The 22,962-nt window shown below is 37.9% G+C and overlaps 5 protein-coding genes, 1 non-coding gene and 1 pseudogene across 6 annotated transcripts; 5 read left to right on the top strand and 2 right to left on the bottom strand.

Moving 5' to 3' along the window:
- Positions 1-249: 249 nt before the first annotated feature.
- On the top strand, positions 250-1,441 carry LOC106448508 (annotated as a pseudogene).
- A 364-nt stretch (positions 1,442-1,805) lies between these two features.
- On the top strand, positions 1,806-2,886 carry LOC106449825 (methylesterase 7). Its single transcript, XM_013891516.3, has 3 exons — positions 1,806-2,216; positions 2,292-2,429; positions 2,502-2,886. Exons 1-3 carry the CDS (start codon positions 1,851-1,853, stop codon positions 2,799-2,801), a joined length of 804 nt encoding a protein of 267 aa, XP_013746970.2. The 5' UTR covers positions 1,806-1,850; the 3' UTR covers positions 2,802-2,886.
- A 3-nt stretch (positions 2,887-2,889) lies between these two features.
- LOC106449824 (putative methylesterase 19) lies at positions 2,890-4,207 on the top strand. The gene is made up of 3 exons (XM_048777670.1): positions 2,890-3,458; positions 3,522-3,659; positions 3,737-4,207. The coding sequence occupies exons 1-3, from the start codon at positions 3,090-3,092 to the stop codon at positions 4,016-4,018; spliced, it is 789 nt and encodes a 262-aa protein (XP_048633627.1). The 5' UTR covers positions 2,890-3,089; the 3' UTR covers positions 4,019-4,207.
- A 1,183-nt stretch (positions 4,208-5,390) lies between these two features.
- LOC106449822 (GDSL esterase/lipase At2g23540) lies at positions 5,391-7,337 on the bottom strand. Its single transcript, XM_013891514.3, has 5 exons — positions 6,841-7,337; positions 6,518-6,648; positions 6,175-6,423; positions 5,843-6,098; positions 5,391-5,730 (listed from the first exon to the last, which is right to left on the bottom strand). Exons 1-5 carry the CDS (start codon positions 7,136-7,138, stop codon positions 5,507-5,509), a joined length of 1,158 nt encoding a protein of 385 aa, XP_013746968.1. The 5' UTR covers positions 7,139-7,337; the 3' UTR covers positions 5,391-5,506.
- A 711-nt stretch (positions 7,338-8,048) lies between these two features.
- LOC106446473 (cell division cycle-associated protein 7) lies at positions 8,049-10,289 on the top strand. Its single transcript, XM_048777668.1, has 5 exons — positions 8,049-8,429; positions 8,549-8,782; positions 9,121-9,204; positions 9,315-9,444; positions 9,543-10,289. The coding sequence occupies exons 1-5, from the start codon at positions 8,158-8,160 to the stop codon at positions 10,071-10,073; spliced, it is 1,251 nt and encodes a 416-aa protein (XP_048633625.1). The 5' UTR covers positions 8,049-8,157; the 3' UTR covers positions 10,074-10,289.
- Positions 10,290-13,870: 3,581 nt separating this feature from the next.
- Positions 13,871-17,133, top strand: LOC106446472. The gene has a single exon (XM_013888210.3). It carries the CDS (start codon positions 14,319-14,321, stop codon positions 16,869-16,871), a length of 2,553 nt encoding a protein of 850 aa, XP_013743664.2. The 5' UTR covers positions 13,871-14,318; the 3' UTR covers positions 16,872-17,133.
- Positions 17,134-22,832: 5,699 nt separating this feature from the next.
- LOC125608485 lies at positions 22,833-22,939 on the bottom strand. Its single transcript, XR_007339375.1, has one exon. It is a non-coding gene; the product is annotated as a small nucleolar RNA R71 (small nucleolar RNA).
- Between the last annotated feature and the right edge of the window lie 23 nt (positions 22,940-22,962).

Genomic DNA, 22,962 nt, shown 5'->3' with positions numbered 1-22,962 from the left:
ACCGTCTCTTGAAAGTTGCATACAAAATCACTTCAACTAGATTTTATTGAAAATATGTATTTGGATTAGGTACAATTTAAGTAACTCTAAATGTCAAGACTTTATTGCTTTCTGTAGTTGAAATAGTAAAATAAATAAAAACTAACTGTCAATGTAGTGTTATGAATCTCAGAAAATGACCAGAAACTAACAGTCAATAAACTAAACATCAGTATAAGTGTTGAAGCATAATGCTGGAAGTAAAAAAAGGCAATGGAGAAGAACCAGAAGCGGTTTGTGCTTGTCCATGGGCTCTGCCACGGCATGTGGACTTGTTACAAGGTAAAAGCGCAGCTGGAGGCAGCCTCCAGGAGGCTGCAGGTCACAACGTTTCCGTTTCCGCAGTGGATTTGGCTGCATCAGGTATAAACATGACCCCTTAGGAAGAGATTGAGACTTTAAAGGATTACTGCAAACCGTTGCTTGAGTTTCTGAGCTCTCTTTGCTCAGACAAGGTTATTCTTGTTGCTCATAGCATGGGAGGAATATCCGCTGCGCTTGCTTCTGACATCTTCCCACATACGATTGCTGCTTTTGTTTACTTGACAGCTTTCATGCCTGACACAAGAAACCCACTTGCTTATTATGTTTTACAAAAGGTAAATGATTTGATTGCACTGTCTGATCTCTTCCAAGTGATTCTCTGAGCTATGGGAAACCTGATCGCTCTTTAGAGTTTTCTCTTTTGGGAACAAAGTTCATGGCCATGTATTTCCATCAGCTCTCTCCCCCAGAGGTATGACTCCAAGCTTACTATAAATCTCTACTTCAACTCCCAAAAGGACTGCTAGTAAACACTGTTAATCTTTTCTTGATTGTTGCTTGCTTGTTAGGATCTTGTGTAGAGGACCTTTAGTGAGAAAGGTTACGGATCCGTCACATTTATATATATTATATGCGGAGAGGACCTTGCAGTACCTGAGGATTACCAGCGTTGGATGATCAGCAGATAATATGGCTATGTTCTCCAAGCCTCAAGAATTTTGTTCTCTTCTCTTGGAGGTTGCGGATAAATAATACCTTAAACAAAACTATAATCATCACTGTGAATAAGTAGGAACTTTAGCTTCCACTGCTCACCAAGGAAACAAAAGAGAGTGAGAGATAATTACAAGACAGCATTCTGAGGTTCTTCATTTCAATGATGACCAATTATTGAAGTCATACATATCGCTTAGGTTGTTACAAGTCTGTACTAGAGAGATTCTTCTTACTCCAACTTCTTATATTTTAGTGAAAAAGTCTTAGGGTTCATGGTTTTTACCACCCAAAGTACAAAAAGGTTGTAAAACAAATCTTCTGTGTTATGAGATTGTTGATCTTTTGTATTTACACTTCCACCTTGTCTGTACACAAAGTTGGTGGGTCATGGCTTGTCTGAATACAAACAAGGTTCGTGGAATTTTTTTGCCCACCCGAAGCAGGCTCCAAGAGGTCAAGAGTATGATACAAGACCTAAGGAATGTTACATTCATTTTGAAAAATGAAGAATAGTATCCATCTGGTCTTGTCTCTTGGGATCATCGCTGCAAATTAGTAAACGATAAACGAATATACATAAAAACTCTGTTCTTTCTTTTTACCCAATGAATGTAGAGAAAATTTCATGTGACTAGCTTTCCATTTGAATTCATGAATCTGTGAAATTGTTCTTGGAGTTTACGGAAAAGTTATGAACATTTGGCAGTTCTGTTCAACCTTTTAGAAAAATGCCAAACATGAAGAAACGTTATCTTTTTCCGAAAGCACTTCTTTTTTTAATAAAAGCAATATTTATATAGAGCAAGAAGGATGAAATAAAAAAGAAGGCAATGGAGAACAAGAACCAGAAGCGGTTTGTGCTTGTCCATGGCCTATGCCACGGCGCATGGAGCTGGTACAAGGTGAAACCGATTCTCGAGGCTGCAGGTCACACTGTGACAGCAGTAAACCTAGCTGCGTCGGGTATAAATACGACCAGATTAGAAGAGATTCAAACACTAGAGGATTACTGCAAACCGTTGCTTGATGTTTTGAGCTCGGCTGATGAAGATAAGGTGGTTCTTGTTGCTCATAGCATGGGAGGAATATCCGCAGCGTTTGCAACTGACATTTTCCCTCATAAGATCTCTGCTATTGTCTTTGTGACATCCTTCATGCCTGACACAACAAACCCACCTGCTTATGTTTTCAAAAATGTACAATAATGATTCTATTACACGGTTCTATATCTTCTTACAAGTGATTTTCTGATGTATGAATGAAATATGCAGATGATGGCAAGCATTTCAGAGCAAGATTGGCTGGATACCGTGTTGGGGAGCTATGGGAGAACTGATCATCCGTTACAGTTTGCTCTCTTTGGACCAAAGTTCTTGGTCAAGCATTTGTATCAACTTTCTCCAGTCCAAGTAAGTCTCATCAGCCTCTCTTTTACAGCCACAAACAAACAAGATCTTGCTAGTAACATTTTTTTTGTTTAGGATCTTGAATTGGCGAAAATGCTGCTGAGGGTAAACCCGTCAGTTACGGACAATCTAGCAGGGACAAGAAGCTTCACTGAGGAAGGGTACGGATCGGTTACACGTATCTACATCATATGTGGAGAGGATAATGTGGTACGTGATTATTACCAGCGTTGGATGATCAACAACTTTCCGGTAAAAGAAGTGATGGAGATCAAAGATGCTGATCATATGCCAATGTTCTCCAAGCCTCAGGAACTCTGTGCTCTTCTCTTGGAGATTGCAGATAAATATGCAGAAGAGAAACTTGAAATTTAGTATAACCAAATATGTTTCTACCATCTCAATAACCAAATATGTTGTTTATAAGAATAAAAAAAATTATATTTTTCCTAAGATATAATTTGTGGTCTAAGATTATATCCAATCAAGAGGTCAACCAACTAACTCCATAAACTGTACAAACTTTAAACTATAAGTCAATATAAAGTTGGTGTACGATTCTAAGACAACGACCTATAACTAACAGTCAATGTAATGTTGGGTTACCATTCTATAGAAATAGAGTATAAGTGTTGAACCAAAAAAAGCTGAAAAGAAAAGGCAATGGAGAAGAAGAGTAAGAAACATTTTGTGCTTGTCCATGCTGGATGCCACGGCGCGTGGAGTTGGTACAAGGTGAAAACACTTCTAGAAGCTGCAGGACAATGTGTCTCTGCTATTGATCTGGCAGCATCAGGTATCAACACGACCAGAGTGGAAGAGATTCAGACGTTGGAGGATTATTCCAAGTCATTGCTAGAGATGATGGGCTCGCTTGCCTCTGAAGAAAAGGTTATTCTAGTCGCTCATAGCATGGGAGGTATACCGGCTGCTCTCGCTGCCGACATGTTTCCTTGTAAGACCGCTGCTATTGTCTTCTTGACATCTTCGATGCCCGACACCAAAAACCCTCCAGCTTATGTTTTCGAAAAGGTACATAACAATGATTCAGTATAATCTCTACAAGTGATTCTGACATATGAGTGAAATATGCAGTTGATTGCTAGCATTCCACCAGAAGAGTTCTTAGACACGGTGTTTGGAAGCTACGGGACATGTGATCGTCCTCTACAGACTATTCTTTTTGGACCAAAGTTCTTGGCCGAGAAATTTTACCAACTGTCTCCAGTTGAAGTAAGTCTCCAAGCCTAATCAAACCTCTCTTTCTCTAGCTCAAAATGTAACAATTTTAAAATGTTGTCACTGGTTAGGATCTTGAATTGGCGAAGCTGTTGGTGAGGGTAAACCCGTTAGTTACGAATAATCTGGCAGGGACAAGAAGGTTTAGTGAGGAAGGGTATGGATCGATTCCACGCATCTATATAATATGCGAAGAGGATAATATAATACCTAAGGAATACCAGCGTTGGATAATCAGCAACTTTCCACCAAGAGAAGTTATCAAGATCAAAGATGCTGATCATATGCCAATGATCTCCAAGCCTCAAGAACTTTGTGCTTGTCTCTTGAAGATCGCAGATATGTACGCATGAATGAATAAAACCTGAAGTTGTCACCCAAAATCAGCTTCCACCACAATAATTAAGCCATATGGGAATAAATATATTATCTATATGTATGAAAACTAAGCAAGTGATATGTTCATATAAACAGTTTTATGATAAATAATTGTAAATTGTAAAGGAAAAAAGTTTCCTAGCTACACTAAGTTTACACTAATATGGTGGAAATCATCCAATATATGAAAATGTGTTAGAAGTTTATGTTAATACATGTCACATGTACGAAGTAAATAATAATATGGTGGTAACATCACAATCGGGTTTAATTGATTTTAAGCTAAGTTAATGGGGTCAATCCGTAATTTACTAAACTTAATAAACTTAATGATTTTTCAAGTTTAATAAACTTAATTGATTTTATTAATAAACTTAGTAATTTAATAAACTTTAACTAAAAAATAATAATAATTTATTATACTTAATAAATTATTAAACTTACTAAACTTAATAATTTAATAAACTTAATAAATTTAAACTTAATAAAATTAATGGTTAATTAAGTTTAATAAACTTAGTAATTTAATAAACTTTAACTTAATAAACTTAATAATTTATTATACTTAATAAATTATTTAACTTAATAATTTATTATACTTAATAAATTATTTAACTTAATAATTTATTATACTTAATAAATTATTAAACTTAATAAACTTAATAATTTAATAAACTTAATAAACTTAAACTTAATAAATTTATTAAACTTAATAAACTTAATAAATTTATTTAACTTAATAAATTTAATAAATTTATTAATTTTATTAAGTTTGTTAAATGATTAAGTTTATTAATAAATGATTAATTTTTATAAGTTTAATAAATTTATTAATTTTATAAGTTTAATAAATTTATTAATTTTTATAAGTTTAATAAATTTATTAAGTTTATTAAGTAAGTTTAATAAATTATTAAGTTTATTAACAAAATCAATTAAGTTTATTGAACTTAATAAATCATTAAGTTTATTAAGTTTAGTAAATTACAGATTGACCCCATTAACTTGATTTAAAATAAATTAAACCCGATTGTGATGTTGCCACCATATTATTATTTACTTCGTACATGTGACATGTATTAACATAAACTTCGTGTATTTGTTGACACATTCTCATACACCGGATGGTTTCCACCATATAATAGGAAACTTGGTGTAGCTATGAAACTTTTTTCCATTTGTAAACACTGACATTGTAAATTGTATTGGGCATCGGATAGCTCCATCAGTAACTTTGTATAACAATGTACTAAACTCGTAAACGTAAGGGGAATGTGAAAAAAAAAACATAGATTTCTTTTTTTTTTTTTTTTGGGTCAGCATACATTTTAAATTTTTTAGTACATCTTCTCACTTAAATTAAAGCTAATCACATACATTTACATACAAAGATCGGTTTTTAACTTTGCGTAAAGCAAACCGTAAATGGAAGAAATGAAGTGTGGAATCTCCAAACAATCAAATCACATATCTCTAAGTTTACTGAGATTAACCGGAGAGATGACTTTAACATCACCATACAACAATTGCTTCGCAATGATAACATTGGCTGCTTCACTCGGATGATAAGGATCCCAAAACACATACTTATCCCTTTCCTCGCACATACTCGATGTCGGTCCGCACGGTATTATACCCGCGAACTGTCCTCCATTACCGCAACAAGCCTTTGTCGCCGTTTTGAACCCTACACAATACTCATTAACTCAAGGCTCATAACGAGTATATGTATATAGTAACTCATTCCAAATATTACCGACACCCGAAAACATTGCTCCGGGGAAAAAATGAAATATTACCGTATTTGTCGTAATTTGTAATGAGTTCCATGACGAGATCGTAGACATTGGCATGGACGAACATTGCTCCGGGAAGCTTCTTGTTTAGGTCCTCTAATAAAATCTTAAGTCGAACATTGTATTGATTTGCTAGCTTATTAGCCAGATCTACACACTCATTTTCATTTAGTTGATTAATCGTTTTCTGGTACGGTATGCATCCGATCGGTCCAACGTTCCCGATAACAAACTTTCTTGCATCCAATTGATACAACCTCTGCATTGCAACCATAAACAACCATTAACTGTAAGCTTAAAACATTCTTCGGACCATTCTTTTTGTTGTTGCTTACGGTTAGTTGGTCGCGAAGATGGTCGAGCATGTCGTCAATAAAATTATCAGGAGTTTGAGTGAGCCGTGTTCCAACGGAGAGAAGTGGGAATAGATAGTTGTTGAGGAAGTCGTTGGCTCCGATTGTGATGGAGAATATTGATTTCTTGCTTATATACTCTTTTGCTTTCTCTTTTCCAAGTAAGTCATCGAATTGTTTACGTGTGGTGTTGAAGAAATCGACTTGTACATCCATACCTAATCTGTTCACCTACCAAGTAGTTTCATTTACACCCAAAAAAACACAAGTTAGAACTTTAAAATCAGATGTAAAACGTTATCTAAACATATTGATTAAAAATTACAAAGATTCTTCCGGTTGCATTCATGATTCCTCCTCCTCCGGATGCGTAATTCACACCGGCTAGTAAAGCTTTTCCGGTAGCGTTTGGTGCTAAGAATGGGATAGCATAGTTGGCTGATCCAAGTTCTTCCCCTGAAATATCATTAATCAAACCCTTCATATAAAAAATTAACATAAGTAGACGAAATAAACATCAACATAAACATTAAGGTATACTCGAGTATAACTGAACATCATATCTGCACTAGGGGTGTATATATATCATATATCGTTTACTAATTACTATATATGCGTTAAAGAATTGATAAAAAAAGGTGTATGTACCAACGATGTCACCAATGGTCCGGCCATTAGTAAACCGACCGGTAGGGTTGCCTCCGGAGGCTTTGAAGTCGATACCATTAGGCTTCATGTTGGCCCTAGACAAGGTCGGTAGATAGTTATTATTCCCAGCATCGACTAGAGAATCTCCAAATATAAACGAAGCTCCTAATCCTCCATTTTTGTTATCATTGTTGGTAACTCCACGGCCAGCAGATTCAACTAAAGCAGTGAGAGTTAAGAGGAAGGAGAAAAAGAAGAAGAGAGACACGTCCATGTCTCTTCTTGAACTGGAAGCCATATCTCTCGACTTAAAGAAACTTAAGTGTTTCTTTTCAGATTTATATAATAAAGAAGAGTTTGGGATCGATAGGAAACTTGTGGGACTGTCTGTGCTTCAAGAATTTTTCTAGTGGTGGTTCATCAATGTGGACTAGTTTTTTCCTTTTGCTTGTGAGAAAATAACGACCCGGCCTTTGATTCGTTGAACGCTTGAGTTCGGATTTTTAAAGTAATAACTAAATTAAGGGCCTTAAATTAATCCAACCAAGTATTTCAAATCTGATGGACAATAAATTATAATATCAATTTCCAATAGAAAAGTAACTACTGCTAACATTATTTTATCATTACTTTTTACAACCTAATACAAATTGTTTTATTTTTTTAATATATTAATGTAAACTGTAAATAAAATGAGTTAAAGAGACTATGTATCAAATATTGAAGTAACTTTTAAAAATTACAATCATGCATCACTTTTTTTATCATATATGTGAAATTTTATCAGAAAATGAGAAAATGTTGTTTAAGAAAAGATTAGGTGTTAATCTGGTCAAGAAGGTGAGACTCATTTTTGTTTTTTTTTTGCAACCTTACTCAAAACTTGAAACTTACTTTTTCATTTGGACATTACCTACAAATTGGATATCGTTCCTTTTTTCTGTGATTTGCAGAAAGTAGGTATGGTAATTTTTGTTGCTCAAAAAAAAAGGTATGGTAATTTTATCTATTATTTAACATTTAAATATTTATTTATTATAAAATAATAATTTCTATATTCTTCACCTATTATCCAGCTGTATTTACAAAGTAGCAATTTAAAAAAAAAATTGCAGTCCCATCAAATCAAAATTGTAAAGGAAACACTTCAACACATTTCCCCATATTCATGCCCATTTTCAAATAAAAAATCCGACCGTTGCAGTCTTATCTTTAAAAACAAAAAAACAAAATTCTTCACAGCAGTGAGAGACGAGAAGACAAAGAGAGAGAGAGAGAGAGAGAGATCAGTGCAATCTGAAAAGCAGTGTGATCATCATGCTCGCCATGAGAACAGCAATGGAAGCTTCAAAGCCCAAATCAAACCCTAATAATCCACCAGAGATCCTAGGAAACCCAAAGGCCTCTCTCTACGAGCAATGCCGAGAAGAGAGGATCAAAGAGAATCTTCAGCGCATGCAGAACCTCGGCATCTTGAATCTCGCGAGAAAACTCCAATCCGAGACCCGACCCGGTAAAAGACCGTTCGGTAACTCCAACCCGGCTCCGAAATCGACTCCTCCCACCGCTCCTTCCCGTCGATCTTCCCGGTATAATCTCCTTCTTCCTCTCGCTCTCCGATTGAAAAATTAGGGTTTTGCTGGAGAAAGTTGGGATTTTTCAGTTGAAATTAGGGGTTTTGATTTATTCTTTTTGTAATTCTTCTCAGGTTGGAGAACACAACTCCTGTTACCTACAACGAGAGAGACAATGTGAAGGGTAAAAAGTCTAAAGGAGAGAGCTTGTTGATTTTTGAAGGCCCAAGGGTGGAGGTTTACACAGAGGTGCATGAGAAGCTGCTTGGGAACACAGAACGAAGCTGGACTTGCTTTGTTGATGGCTATGGCAAGGATGGAAAGAGGATTTATGATCCCTTCAAGGGCAAAACTTGTCACCAGTGCAGGTTTACTCTTCTCTTAGTGTTTCCTTTTCTGTCATAAGAGAGAACTTGGTTTCGCATCTGTTAAAACAAACTTGCTCAATGCTTCAGTGTGTGTTTAGAACCTCGTTAAACAGATCTGAATCTAAGCTGAAGACAAGTAAGTACTAAGGAAGTTGATTTAATGCTTTTAGTGTGTGTTTTTTGAAACGAACTTGTTTTTTTTTTCAACTCTTTGAAACCAAGTTGCTTAATGCTTCTATGTGTGTGTTTTAGTCCCTCTTTACACAGAAATTTGAATCCAGTTTGGCCAAACTCACAAAATTGCTTAACGGTTCAGTGTGTGTGTGTTTGTTTTACAGGCAGAAAACGCTCGGTCATCGGACACAGTGCAGTGTATGCGACTTGGTCCAAGGACAATTCTGTGGTGATTGTTTGTTCATGAGGTGACTACTCTCCTTTTTTTCTTTCTCAAACACACATTTGTGTAAGATCACTAGCAATGTAGTCTTTTTTCTTGTTGGTGTTGAATGTGTTTTGTTCTGTTGATGAATAGATATGGGGAACATGTGCTTGAAGCTCTTGACAATCCAGAGTGGGTTTGCCCTGTTTGTCGCGGGATTTGCAACTGCAGTTTGTGCCGGAATCATAAAGGATGGGTTCCAACTGGTCCGATTTATAGAAGGGTGCGTTATTCTTTTTATATATCACTCATTTGCTCTTTATCTTGTGTTTATGTTACTTTTGAATAGACTCAAGATTTGTTTCTTGGTATTGTTTCTAGATAGCTAAACTCGGCTACAAGTCTGTGGCGCATTATCTGATTCAAACCAAACGGGCGCAGAGTGATGAGGCCACCCCGAATCAAGCTTCTGCAAAGAGATCACTCTCGTTTCAAGAAGCAAAACAACTTCCGGACATTGCTGATGATGATGATCTCCCTAATGAGGTACCGGAGCTTCAGATTATGAAAAGTCAAAATGGTGATTCCTTGAAGAAAGAGGAAGATGAAAACACAAAAGACGAGAATCCGAGTTCAGCTAAAAGGTCACTGAGCTTCTGCTTGCCTTCGGCGGATGATCTTCAGGTCATTAGTGATCATCTAAAAGCTCATGAAAATATTGAGGTTCTCAGCGAGGAGGCAAAGACTGGTGTAAGGAGAAGTGAGAGGAGAGCATCTCTCGAACCCAATTCAGAGAGCATTGGCAGCTCTGTGATTACTCGAAGCAAGAGGAAAGCGGCTCTTGAGGAACCTAATCCAGATAGTATTGGTGCACGACTAAGGCAGCGTCGAAGGAGCCAAAGTGGCCTTTAGATAGAAAGCTATCTCTCATTCTCGCTCACATTTCCCCCCTCTGTCATTTTTTTTAGTGTTGCTCCTCTTCATAACTTAACCCTCTTTTGTTCCCCTCTCTGTTATGACTCTCTGACTCTCTCTTTTTTTTTTGAACAAGCGTCTCTCTGACTCTATGTTATGTGTTTTGGTTGCTTGTTCAAGCTCCTTTACAATATTAACCTCTTTTGTTTCTAATGATTCTGATATAGTAGTAACACACATCATAAACCTAGTTGAATTCATTTTAAATTGGTCTTGGTTCTATCAGATTCCACTTACCCAAATCCTTGTTTGTGATTCAAAAGTACACACTTTAGTTCACAAACATGGCAAGTTTAAACAATTTCACCAACAAAAGTTTGGTGAAATGATTCAGAAGCATAAACAACTCTATAAAACATAAAGAAGTTAAGAGGAGAAAAACATAAACAAGTTAAAACTATCAAATAACAACATTATAAAATTAAGAAACATTAGTTAAACTTCAAAACAAAGCAACAATGTTTAAATTTCAGAATCAAGTTTTTTTTTTTAATCTGGGTATCCCAAGCCTAAGAACCTAGACTAATCCACAAGGAGAGGTGCAGTTCATAGATATAGATCCTCTCGTCGGGTATTCAAATGGGCCGAAAGCAAATGCCCATATCTATGTAGGTGTCCAAGTAACATGTGACTTAGTTTCGCATGGCAGGTGGATCTAATTTGAAATGTGTTTACATCCCAAGCCATTCTCTTTACCACTTTACCACAAGCTCTTGGACAGAACCAAGCTTATAAATACCTAAACTTGAAATGCAAATTTCAAAACATAAAAGCTTTAATTTTTTTTATCGAAAATCAAAATATATATTAAACTTAATATTTAAGTTAATTATTCATGTATTAGATATTTAATTTAGGCACTCAATAATATTTTAGAATATTTTATGTACTTTTAAGATTGGGTTCGAATTTGGTATGACTTTCTTTTGAGACTTTCAATTTTTCAAGTTTTTCCAGATATATTTGAATTATGATTCGGTTCGGATAAAACTCATAATCCGAAATATCGTAGAACAAGATTCATTAGGTATTTGTGTCATATTCAGTTTGGTTTGGATTTATTTTCACTAGGTCAAGTTTGGTCTGGATATTCAGATTTGGTTTATTTGCCTATCCATAAAATAGAATATATAAAATATTATGTGATGTACTTTTTTCAGGAAAATAAGAAATGTGAGTTAAATCCATGCTAGAATAACTAAATTAATAAAACAAAACACGATGACAACAAAAATAAAAAATATAACAAACATAACAAAACACTAGATTTTGACCCGCGCTTAAAAGCGCGGGTTTATTTTCAAAATTAAAAAAATATTTTAAATTAATTTCTATATAAAATAGTGTATAGGTCTAGGCACATTTATATGGAACCGTGAACCAAACCACATCAAACTCGAATACACGAAATCAGAATTGAAATGCATTTCATAAATAAATAATCATATCCTATATCTATGGAGCCAAAAATCTAAAACTGAACTGAAAACCAAATAGGTACATGAATTTTTAAATACAAAGTATATACCTAAAATTAATAATGTTATGTAGTTTCCAAATAACCAAATATCCTCAAACTACTATTTACAAACCAACTTACACGAAAAATTGAATTATTCGAAAAAACTGAATTATCTGATATTTAAACTGAAAACCCCAAATGATCCAATATTTTATCTATAAATCAGAAATTACCTGAAAAAACAGAACTGAAGCAGAACTGAATTGGATCCACATTTTTTGGGATATTAGTCGGTTCCTAAGTTTATTACCAAACCGAACCAAAACCTCAATAACCCAACAGAATTAAACCAAACCAAATTTTGTAAATACATGAATGGCTCCTAAATTTCTAGAACCAAAACACTAAAAACCCAAATACCCGAACCGAAGCCGACTGTTGGGGATTGATAGTGTATCTACATTTAAATGGTGCGAAGAAAGCATTATGTTTTTACAAATTATTTAACTCTTTTTATTGGGGGTACACATATAATAAACAGACAAATTGAAATATATCGAGTGTTTTATATCTGATCCAGATCTACAGTTGAACCGATAAACCCTTGATGTATATAATATGGACTGACTTATGTTTTTCATGTAGCATTCTATCAAAGGTTCTTACCAACTGATATGTTTCCACAAAATTCAGATTTAAAGAAAAAATGTTAATTAAAAATCAGATAAATAAAAAAAAATTGTTAATTAACATATGAACCGACACCGATTACCCTCTGGTAAAACCCATAAAAACCTGATAACACTTTTTTTTAAAAATCATTAAACTTCTCGTATTCTTTGGTAATGCATAAAACTAAATAAACTATTTGATTTGTCCTTATAAAATCCCGGAAATATCTGATAACACTTTTTTAAGAAATTGATTAACTTCTCATGTTTTATAACAATACATAAAACTAAATAAACTATTTGATTTGTCATATAAAGTAAATGTATATGAAATGAGATTATAGTTTAAAAATATATGAAATAAAGTTTAGGATATATGGTTTAGAATTTTATGGAAATATAGTTTAGGGTATAGGGTTTGATTTATACTGAAAATATGATAAAAATCTCTAGAAAATATGTATTTGAAAAAATACATAGATTCAAGAAAATACATGAAAATGGTGAGAGTTAAGTATATATTATATGGTTCATTTTATAGGGATTTAGTTTGTATTGAAAATATACATAATACCTTGAATATATTTTGTAAGTTCATACATAGATTTTAAAAAAATACATGGATAACATACCCACTAATTTAATCACGACCAGTAGCATTTTGATTTTTTCTGTTTGGTTATTTATATAAGGTTGAAAATATGTACATTGCATATTATTATTTGTTTTGACTTTTTCTTCGCTTAATGAAGTGAATAATAATGTATTCAAAATATTAATGTGTAAAAGGCTATGTTAGATGCAAATATATTGGTGATATAATGATGATAGGCAGTTGGGTTGTTCCCTATTAATAATACTGATAGTTTTGATTAATTAATGTAAGTATAAAATAAGACATATTAATTTTCTAGTGAATAGGTTTAACAACCTTGTTTAAGTAGATTTTTTAAGACTCCTTACCTTTTAATAGTATAGATAAAACAAAGTATATGAAAATTGTTGATAAAGTTTTTAATTGTCAATATGTCATGTAGAATTCTTTTTAATCTAATTTGAATAAATATTCTGGCAAATCTTTTCCTTAAATGTGGAGTCTAAGAGCAAGAATCTTCCCACAGTTCGCAACCTAACATATTTAATACGCATATATATATATTGTCTGTTAAACATATCTACTCAAAGCCCTTTTTACTTTCTTAAATTGGCCACAAAATACCATAAGGTTTAAAAAGATTTTCAAATATATCAACAGATCGAATAATCCTAAAATGTGGACAGTAGTTTTTATTTCTTTATATTCAAGCGAATCACATTTTTTCGTTACTGCCAGAGTTGACTAATTCATACGTTATTCAGGGCACAATATACGACAAAAATATGTTTTTAATAACAGAAAAATACAAATCTTGTGTTTATTTACTTTTGCTTCAATAAACAATTTAGTAATAATAAATAGAGTTGTATTTGTATATAACATTACAGTCTGTCATAAATGCATTAAAATGAGCTTAGAAGATTCTTTAATTAAAAAGAGTAAATAATGATTACAGAAATTGAAATAAGCTGAAAACCCTAAACGCAGGAGGAGGAGGAGCCACCACTATTCTCTCTCTGCTTTTGTGTAAAATAAAAGTCAATGCCTTTTTGACCGGACCTGTAAAAAAGAAAGGCTAGAGAGAGAGAGAGAAAGCCCACTGAGTAGAAAGAGAGAGAGTAGTAAATGAAACGAGAGATTGGTGGTGAAAGGACTCAGCTTTGCATTTATTATCTAATCTTCCAAACACACAAACAAAAACAAAAACAAAAACAAAAAAAAGATCTTCTTCTTCGTTCCCTTCTGTTCTGTTCTGTTCTGTTCCTAGGGTTTCTTGGATTCCACTCCGTGAAATTCGTTTGATTAAACCCCCAAAATCATTTAAATTTTGAATCTTTATCTTCTGGGTTCACTGAAAGTCTCCGTCTTTAGAGAGGTCTCACTCACCTTCTTGATCTGTTCAATTCTTATGGGTCTTTCCTCCTTTTGCAGCTAAATCTCCAGAAAAGATTATGCATTTCCCTCTGTGGAAGCAAATCCACCACTGCGCTGCTCTCATCTTAGACAAGAGCAAGAGCAGGAGGAGACATGACTCCTCCTCCTCCTCCTCCTCCATGCTTCGAAAGCTCTACGAAGACAAGCTCAGGGAAGCTCTCGAGGACGCCTCCGAGAACGGTTCCCTCCACAAATCTCAAGACATCGACCAAGAAGACGAGAGCTTGGGCCGGTCTAGATCCCTAGCCAGACTCCACGCTCAGCGCGAGTTCCTCCGCGCGACGGCCCTAGCCGCTGAGCGTGACTTCCAATCAGAAGACGACATCCCTCAGCTCCTCGAAGCTTTCAGCAAGTTCCTCACAATGTACCCCAAGTACGAGACGTCTGAGAAAGTCGATCAGTTGAGATCTGACGAGTATTCTCACTTGTCGGATTCCAACTCCAAGGTATGTCTTGACTACTGCGGGTTCGGTTTGTTCTCTTATCTCCAGACTCTTCATTATTGGGACTCTTGCACGTTTAGTCTCTCTGAGATCACAGCTAATTTGAGTAACCACGCGCTTTATGGTGGAGCCGAGAGTGGAACTGTTGAACACGATCTCAAGAGTAGGATAATGGATTACCTCAACATCCCTGAGAGTGAGTACGGTCTTGTCTTCACCGTTAGTAGAGGCTCAGCGTTTAGGCTGCTCGCTGAGTCTTACCCCTTTCATACCAACAAGAGGCTTCTGACGATGTTTGATCACGAGAGCCAGTCTGTGAACTGGATGGCTCAGACCGCTAGAGAGAAGGGAGCTAAGGCTTACAACGCGTGGTTTAAATGGCCGACGTTGAAGCTCTGCTCGACTGATTTGAAGAAGCGTTTGTCTCATAAGAAGAGGAAGAAGAAGGACTCTGCGGTTGGGTTGTTTGTGTTCCCTGCGCAGTCTAGAGTCACTGGCTCTAAGTACTCTTACCAGTGGATGGCTCTTGCTCAGCAGAACAACTGGCATGTGCTGCTTGATGCTGGCTCTTTAGGTCCTAAAGATATGGATTCCCTCGGGTTATCCTTGTTTCGACCGGAGTTTATCATCACTTCTTTCTATAAAGTGTTTGGTCATGATCCTACAGGGTTTGGTTGTCTGTTGATTAAGAAGTCAGTGATGGGAAACCTCCAGAGCCAGTCTGGTAAAACAGGTTCAGGCATAGTTAAGATCACACCTCAGTATCCGTTATATCTCAGTGATTCAATAGATGGTTTGGACGGTTTGGTTGGTCTCGAAGATGGTTATAAACCTGGTGCTGCCACTATGGAAGCTTCTCGTAAAGGAGCTCAGATGCCGGCTTTCTCCGGCGCATACACTTCAGCGCAAGTGAGAGATGTGTTTGAGACAGAGCTTTTAGACGATGGAGATGGGACTAGCAGCACCATTTTTGAAGAGAATGAGAGCGTTTCGGTTGGAGGGTTGATGAAGAGTCCAGCTTTTAGTGAAGATGAGTCGTCAGACAACTCGTTTTGGATCGATTTGGGGCATAGTCCGCTTGGCTCTGACCCTTTAAACCATCATAAAATCGCCTCTCCGTTGCCGCCGTTCTGGTTTACAAGCAAACGGCAGTCGCCTAGACCAGTGGCAAAGAGTCCTATGTATGATGGTAAAGATGTCCTCTCGTTTGATGCTGCGGTTATGTCGGTTTCAACGCCGTCACGGAACCTGAGGAACTCGAGTAGTCTCCTGACGCAAGAGATACAGGAAGAAGAGCAATGTGGGTTTGGAACAAATGGGTCAAGCTCCAAGATCTGCTCTGATATGAAGGAGAATGCTATTAGACGAGAGACTGAAGGAGAGTTTAGGTTACTGGGAAGAAGAGGGAGGCTTGAAGATGAACAGCCAAGCAGAGGAACAAGAGTTTCGTTTAACATAGACCGTGTGAGTCATAGTCTGGACCAAGGTGAAGCTTCTCTAGCAAGTGTGTATAACGAAGAAAGCGATGGTGAAAACCAGAACGAGGATGATTGGGAGAGAAGGGAGCCAGAGATTGTTTGCAGCCATATCGATCATGTGAATATGTTAGGTCTTAGTAAAACCACAACTAGACTCAGGTTCCTTATAAACTGGCTTGTGATCTCTTTGCTGCAACTCAAGATGCCTGAAACAGGCAGTCTTGTGCAGATATATGGGCCAAAGATAAAGTACGAGAGAGGAGCAGCGGTTGCTTTCAACGTGAAAGACAAGAGCAAAGGGTTTGTGAGTCCAGAGGTTGTTTTAAAACTTGCTGAGAGAGAAGGTGTGTGTCTTGGTATTGGGATCTTGAGTCACATACGGATGATGGATGTCCCGAGAAATCATCATCGCGGGGGAGATAGCTCTTTGCATCTGCAGAGAGAAGCTGGTGGTAAGCGAGGAGGAGGAGGAGGAGGAGGGTATGTGAGATTTGAGGTTGTGACAGCATCTCTTAGCTTTTTGACGAACTTTGAAGATGTTTATAAGTTATGGGCTTTTGTGGCAAAGTTCCTAAACCCTAGTTTCAGCAGAGAAGGCACGCTTCCGACTGTAGTTGAAGATGAAGAAGCTGAAGAGTCAGAGACGTGATGGGGGGAAAACGGAGGGCAGAAAACTTTTTGGATGTGACTCGGAAGAGGCTGCTGCATCGTAGAGATGGGTCGTGTGCTTCTGGAAAATGGAAGTGAGAGATGTGGGTTGAGATTTGCTGCTATATAGTGTTTTCTTTATGCGTTTTGATGTGTTTTATCAGTTTGTGAGATAGGGAGGGAACAATTCTTGTAATCTGGAAAGCAGAACAGTGTTTGGCCAAAAGATTTTCACGTTTAGATTAAAAGCATTAGCACTGACACATCCTCTCATCAAGTCTTGTATACATAACCGGAAATCTAATTTTTTCTTTTCTAAATCTCTCAGATGATGAATTGTGGTTAAGATCCTGAAATCTCTATCTCTCTCTCTGCACAAAAAGCCCTTTTGTACTTTCTCTACTTATCTTGTGAAGCTTTTGGTTGTAGCAAAATATGAACAATCTAATTTAACTTGTGACTCTTTGTTTAAACTTAAATCTGATTTCCAGTGACCAAAGCAGAATTCTATAATAAAGTATTGTGAATCGAGATAATTTCTCTATTTTTTCTTCTATTATAGAGTATTGTGAATCGAGATAAAAAAAGAATTAGTTGTTTTTATTCTTTAACCACAGACAAAGATACATATATAGAACCATCAAGAACATGCTTTTGAACCTATGTTGGACATCCATACAAGAGGAAAAAATAACAATATCTATTTTAGGAGAAAAAATAGAGGTAAGATAAAGTAGATTTTACTGGATGGGTTGGAGATGGTGTTAGCAAAACTAGCATCTTGAATTCTTTTTTTTTTGGTAGGAAACTGGGAGAAAAGGACTCCCAGTATTTATTTAATAAAAAACTTCAGACTACAAACGAACTTGTCGAGGCCGTAGAGGTCCATCCACATCTTCTCTCAAAAGACTAAAAACATCCAAAGGTGCAGTATCTAATCTATGAAACCCAAACGGAAAAGAAAAAGCAAGGTGAGTCAAACCATCAGCCAAGTGATTTGCTTCCCTATACACGTGAAGAATTCGGACTAACCAGTCCCTTGTTAAAAAGCCATGGCACAGCCGTACCAGGAAAGACAGCGGGTGAGTCTCACCAATTCCCATTGTAAGGAACTCCACCACCATCTTAGAATCCACCTCCACCTCCAGCCTACTAATACCTTTCTCCCATGCAATGACAAGTCCATAGTAAACGCCCCACAGCTCTGCCAAAGGAGCAGAGCACCTCCCTATGTTAAGTACGAATCCACCACACCACTCACCGTCACCATTTCTCAAAACACCCCCTGCAGTTGCCAGTCCCGGGTTACCATGAGAGGCCCCATCCGTATTCAGCTTCATCCATCCCACACGGGGTGGCGTCCAACCTATCATGATTTCAGTTCGATCACCTCTGTCCCACTTCCTGCTCTCCGCATCCTTTGCTGCCATCACTTCTGTCGCCAAGTTCCGTAAGAACTTAACTCTATTTTTCCAAAGTTGGTTATCACCAAACACATTTCCACATCTCCATTTCCACCCCCACCAAACAGCTAAAGAGAACGTCGTAGACCAGGGAACTCCACTACCCTCTTGCGTATCACTTAGATTCAGATAAAACCACTCAAACAATGACATTGAAAAGAAGGCTTGTCTCTTCCTAGTCGGGACGAGACAGTCCCAAATTCCTGACATCGCAGGACAGTCTCTAAGCACGTGCAAGATGGTTTCGATTCCTCCTTTGCAAATCTGGCAAACATCCGTTCCACTTAGATGACGTCGAAATCGCTCTGCGTTCGTCATTATTGCCTGATTTCCAACAAGCCAGAGGAACATTTTTACTCTCTCAGGCGCCACCACACGCCACATTCTTTTAAAGAAGCTTCCCATTTGTGGCCGTGGAGCATCATCTCGTGTGATCAAATTGTACGCAGTTCTCACTGAGAATTCTCCATTCGGTGTCTCTCTCCAACCCAACCGGTCCTGCGCTCCTGTAATAGTGTCGACCACCACTGCCGCGAGCTCCTGCCTTGTCTCCTCGCTGATAAAGGGGGCAATTCTGGTAAGGTCCCATCCCCCACCATCCACCCATAACTCTCTCACAGTTATATTCTCAAAACCCTCTGGAAGATCGATGATCGCGGCCTCTGAAAGTACTTGACCCGACAACCACCTGTCAGTCCAAAATTTGATTCTCCTTCCATTACCAATAACCCAAACATGCCCCTTCACCACTACTTCCCTGATCCCCAGTACCACGCTTCTCCAAGTAGACGAGGCAGTCTTCCCCACCACTCTCCACGTTGGATCCTGAATGTCACCTACTACGTACTTGCCTCTCAAAACTCTGGCCCATAGACTCTTGTCATCATGTAACAGGCGCCATCCTACTTTGGCAATCAATGCCTTGTTCATGTCTCTCGACACTCTGATCCCAAGCCCCCCATCAGCTTTGGGCTTGCAAATTTTATCCCAGGAGACCAGATGCTGACCACTTCCCCACACAAAACTTCTTGACAGACTATCTAGCTTATCAAGAGTACTGGCTGGCAGACAGATTGTGCTCATCTGATGTACCGGTATTGATGATAAGACCGCCTTAGTTAGAGTAACCCTTCCTGCGAGGCTTAGAGTTTGTTTTTTCCAGCCTGATAGTCTTGAAGCCACTTTCTCCAGGACCTCCTCAAAAGTATCCTTATTTATTCTCTTTTGTAAGATCGGCATTCTCAAATACTTCCCCAGCTCCCTTGTCGACGCAATGCCACTCTCCCGACTAATGTGTTCTCCTCTTTCTCTCGAGACATTGCTAGAGAAAAATATTTTGGACTTTGGGAGACTCACTTTCTGCCCAGAAGCTCTACAAAACGTTTCCAACACTCTTCTTATCACTCGTACTTGCACCACAGATGCTTCCGCAAACAGAATTAAATCATCTGCAAAACAAATATGTGAGAGTTTCGGCCCTCCTCTCGACAGGCTAATAGGCTTCCACTTCTTCTCCACTACTGCTTCATCTATCAGATGGCAGAGCCTCTCCATACATAGTACGAAGAGATACGGTGACAGGGGATCTCCTTGTCGAAGCCCTCTCGATGGCTTAAATGATTCTGATTTCTCACCATTCCACAGAATACTCATTTCTGGACCAGCAACGCATTCCATTATTCTCCCAACCCAGTCTGCTGATAGACCAGCTGCCCTTAGTGTGTTCTCTAGGAAATCCCAGCGCAGTCTATCATACGCTTTCTCCAGATCCAGTTTAAGGATCATCCAACCCTTTCGCCCTTTCTTTCTTCTCATAGAGTGAACAGCTTCTTGGACTATGACAATGTTATCAGCACTAAGCCTGCCCGGGATGAAACTAGACTGAGCAGGACCAATCAACTTATTCATGATACCCTTCAACCTCCCGACCATAGCTTTTGTTATCACTTTAAACAACACATTACAGAGACTGATCGGGCGAAACTGAGTAATGCTCTCTGGTTTGAGTATTTTCGGAATCAAGACAACTAGAGCATCATTTGTTCCTTCCGGTAATGTCCCGGTCTCAAAGAAATTAAGAACAAACCTAACCACAGAGTCACCTACTGTTTCCCAACATCTTTGATAGAAGACTGGTTGGAAACCATCTGGTCCTGGCGCCTTGAAACTTCCCATATCTCTAATCGCCTTCTCCACTTCCTCTGCAGAGAATCTCTTATTCAAAACCGTATGTTCTTGGCTAGTGATACTCACAAATCCCCTCATAGGTAGGTCATGGGGCTCAGTCTCCACGTCTTCCAACGAGTATAGCTTTTTAAAATAGCTAACCGCAAGCTCCTCAAGCTCTCGAGCCTCCGAAATCCACTTGTTCTCATGATATCTTGCATATTTACATTGTTTTATCCATTCATCCATGAGCATTTTCATCATATAGATTAGGATTTAGCCATGTCTAGGTTTCATTTTGCATTCATTGTCCTTATTAGGTGTTGGAGTGTGCCATGGAGTGATTTGAGATGTTTGGGAGCATTGTGATCCAAAAGGAGGTGAAAGATGAGCATGGATGGAGCCTTTAGAGAAATCTCCTGTTGCTAAGATTTTGTGGAGACACGGAAAATTGAGTTAGCTTTCTAATGGAAGTGGTTTCAAGTCATTTGGAGATGTAATGAAGGAGTTATGATCAATTTACTAGAGGCATATCCATCCTGGTCGAGCATCGCAGAGTGACCTCTCAGAGCGACCTACCGAGGTCGCTCCCAGCCAGAGCGACCAGCCAGAGCGACTAGCTCAAGTCACTCCCAGCCAGAGCGACCAGCCAGAGCGACCAGCTCAAGTCACTCGCGTTTTGACGCGCCGAGACACGAAAAAACGCGTCGGGAGTGACCTCCTGGAGCGACTATGCTAGGTCACTCCGGGTGTTTTGCTTGGACGATTTTTTTATGTTATTTCAGGGACCTTTTGGTCATTTGTTTTGATGTTTTACACTTTCTAAACCTAAGTTAAGTACTTTTGTAAGCCATTGGAGGTAAAATAATCTCTTTTCTAGAGAAGAACTAGTAAAAAAAACCTCTTTTGATTCAGATTTCATTGCTTTCATCTTGTGTTCTTGTTGATTTCTTATCTATTTCTCTACATGGTTAATCTGAAATCCAATATGGGTTCAAGAGGAATCATGGAGATTAGTGAGTAATCACCTTTTGAATTCATGGGTTAGGGAGATTAATGGTGATTAGGTTAGTTCTAGGATGTTTTAGTGTAGATCATTCTTGTTCCTTGCTAGTAGAGTATTCATAATGCATCTTCTGAGTTGGCCACTCAAAAGTTGATCAATAGACATTTCCCACCCAAAAGGTGTTTGATGAAATGTCTGAGACAACTCTCCTAGGCTTTTAGTATACTTTGCCAAAGACATTTGTTGTTAAAGGTGCTAAGATAGCTAATAGACTTGTTAGTAATGATTGCTTTCATATTATTCAACCAAAGACATTTGATGTTTGAGATGTGTTAGCAAATGAGCATTCATCTAGACATAGAGCTTGCTTAGAATTGTGTCTAGGCTTAAGGTTGATAGTTTGATTGATCATTTGCCATCCTTAGTTCGATACTTGATCACCCAAGGTCTAATCCCTATGCCCATGAGTTCTCTTTTCCCTTAGTCAAGAAAGTATCATTCTGTTATTGCTTTCTAGTTTAGTAGTAGTTTAAAACCCATCTAAATCATTGGTTGCACTTAGATTAAGTGAGTACTTGCATTCTCAGTGCTTTGATATCCCTCAGAACTGGTTCGACAATCTTCTATACTACAACATTTGTCTTAGGAGCCTTGAAAACTCCTAACATCAAATTGGCGCCGTTGCCAAATTCTGAGTAGATTTGAACATTGAGATTTAGTCACTTGCTTGAGACTAAGTCATTTTTATTTTCTTTTGTTACTGATTCTCTTTTTCACCTCCCTTTAATCTACAGGTGTATGAACTTGAGGAGCAGGGGTCCATCAAACCTAGTTCCAATAGCTGCAGACATCAGAGCTTTAGAGAGAGAGTGTGCTAGAAATAGAAGAGAAGAAGAGCAACAGGCTCACTTGCAGAGATTGAGTACTGATATGGGAGACATACCTCAAAACCAACAGCGAGCAGCTCGACCCATTGGCACTTACGACCGTCCCAACATTCATGGTCATAGATTGGGAATCCGAGCACCCGCTGTGGCAGCCAACAACTTTGAGATCAAGTCAGGACTCCTCAATGTGATCGAGAACAACAAGTATCATGGCTTGGCACTAGAGGATCCATTTGATCACTTGGACAGGTTCGACAGCTACTGTGGGTTGTCAAAAACCAATGGTGTGTCCGAAGATGCCTTAAACTCAAGCTATTCCCTTTCTCTTTGGGGGATAAGGCACGTCAGTGGGAGAAGTCTCTACCCAGTGACTCCATCACCACTTGGGATGACTGCAAGAAAGCATTCTTGGAGAAGTTTTCTCTACTTCAAGAACTGCTAAGCTGAGAAACGAGATTTCCAGCTTTCAACAGAAGAACTTGGAAGGCTTCAGTGAAGCCTGGGAGAGATTCAAGGGCTACCAAGCTCAATGCCCACACCATGGCTTTTCTAAGGAGAGCTTGCTGAGCA

The sequence above is a fragment of the Brassica napus genome, chromosome A4 (assembly GCF_020379485.1).
Source record: "Brassica napus cultivar Da-Ae chromosome A4, Da-Ae, whole genome shotgun sequence".
Taxonomy (NCBI): domain Eukaryota; kingdom Viridiplantae; phylum Streptophyta; class Magnoliopsida; order Brassicales; family Brassicaceae; genus Brassica; species Brassica napus.
This window is presented reverse-complemented; position numbering and strand designations above follow the sequence as displayed.

Bases quoted from the DNA above. Each gene is read 5' to 3' on its own strand.
- LOC106449825 (XM_013891516.3), top strand. From the start codon at position 1,851: ATGGAGAACAAGAACCAGAAGCGGTTTGTGCTTGTCCATGGCCTATGC. The intron at 2,217-2,291 runs GTACAATAATGA...TGAAATATGCAG, and splicing joins CTGCTTATGTTTTCAAAAAT to ATGATGGCAAGCATTTCAGA. The intron at 2,430-2,501 runs GTAAGTCTCATC...TTTTTTGTTTAG, and splicing joins ATCAACTTTCTCCAGTCCAA to GATCTTGAATTGGCGAAAAT.
- LOC106449824 (XM_048777670.1), top strand. From the start codon at position 3,090: ATGGAGAAGAAGAGTAAGAAACATTTTGTGCTTGTCCATGCTGGATGC. The intron at 3,459-3,521 runs GTACATAACAAT...TGAAATATGCAG, and splicing joins CAGCTTATGTTTTCGAAAAG to TTGATTGCTAGCATTCCACC. The intron at 3,660-3,736 runs GTAAGTCTCCAA...GTCACTGGTTAG, and splicing joins ACCAACTGTCTCCAGTTGAA to GATCTTGAATTGGCGAAGCT.
- LOC106449822 (XM_013891514.3), bottom strand. From the start codon at position 7,138: ATGGCTTCCAGTTCAAGAAGAGACATGGACGTGTCTCTCTTCTTCTTT. The intron at 6,649-6,840 runs GTACATACACCT...ATGATATTTCAG, and splicing joins GACCATTGGTGACATCGTTG to GGGAAGAACTTGGATCAGCC. The intron at 5,731-5,842 runs GTAATATTTCAT...AGTATTGTGTAG, and splicing joins TACAAATTACGACAAATACG to GGTTCAAAACGGCGACAAAG.
- LOC106446473 (XM_048777668.1), top strand. From the start codon at position 8,158: ATGCTCGCCATGAGAACAGCAATGGAAGCTTCAAAGCCCAAATCAAAC. The intron at 8,430-8,548 runs GTATAATCTCCT...AATTCTTCTCAG, and splicing joins CCTTCCCGTCGATCTTCCCG to GTTGGAGAACACAACTCCTG. The intron at 9,445-9,542 runs GTGCGTTATTCT...TATTGTTTCTAG, and splicing joins CTGGTCCGATTTATAGAAGG to ATAGCTAAACTCGGCTACAA.
- LOC106446472 (XM_013888210.3), top strand. From the start codon at position 14,319: ATGCATTTCCCTCTGTGGAAGCAAATCCACCACTGCGCTGCTCTCATC.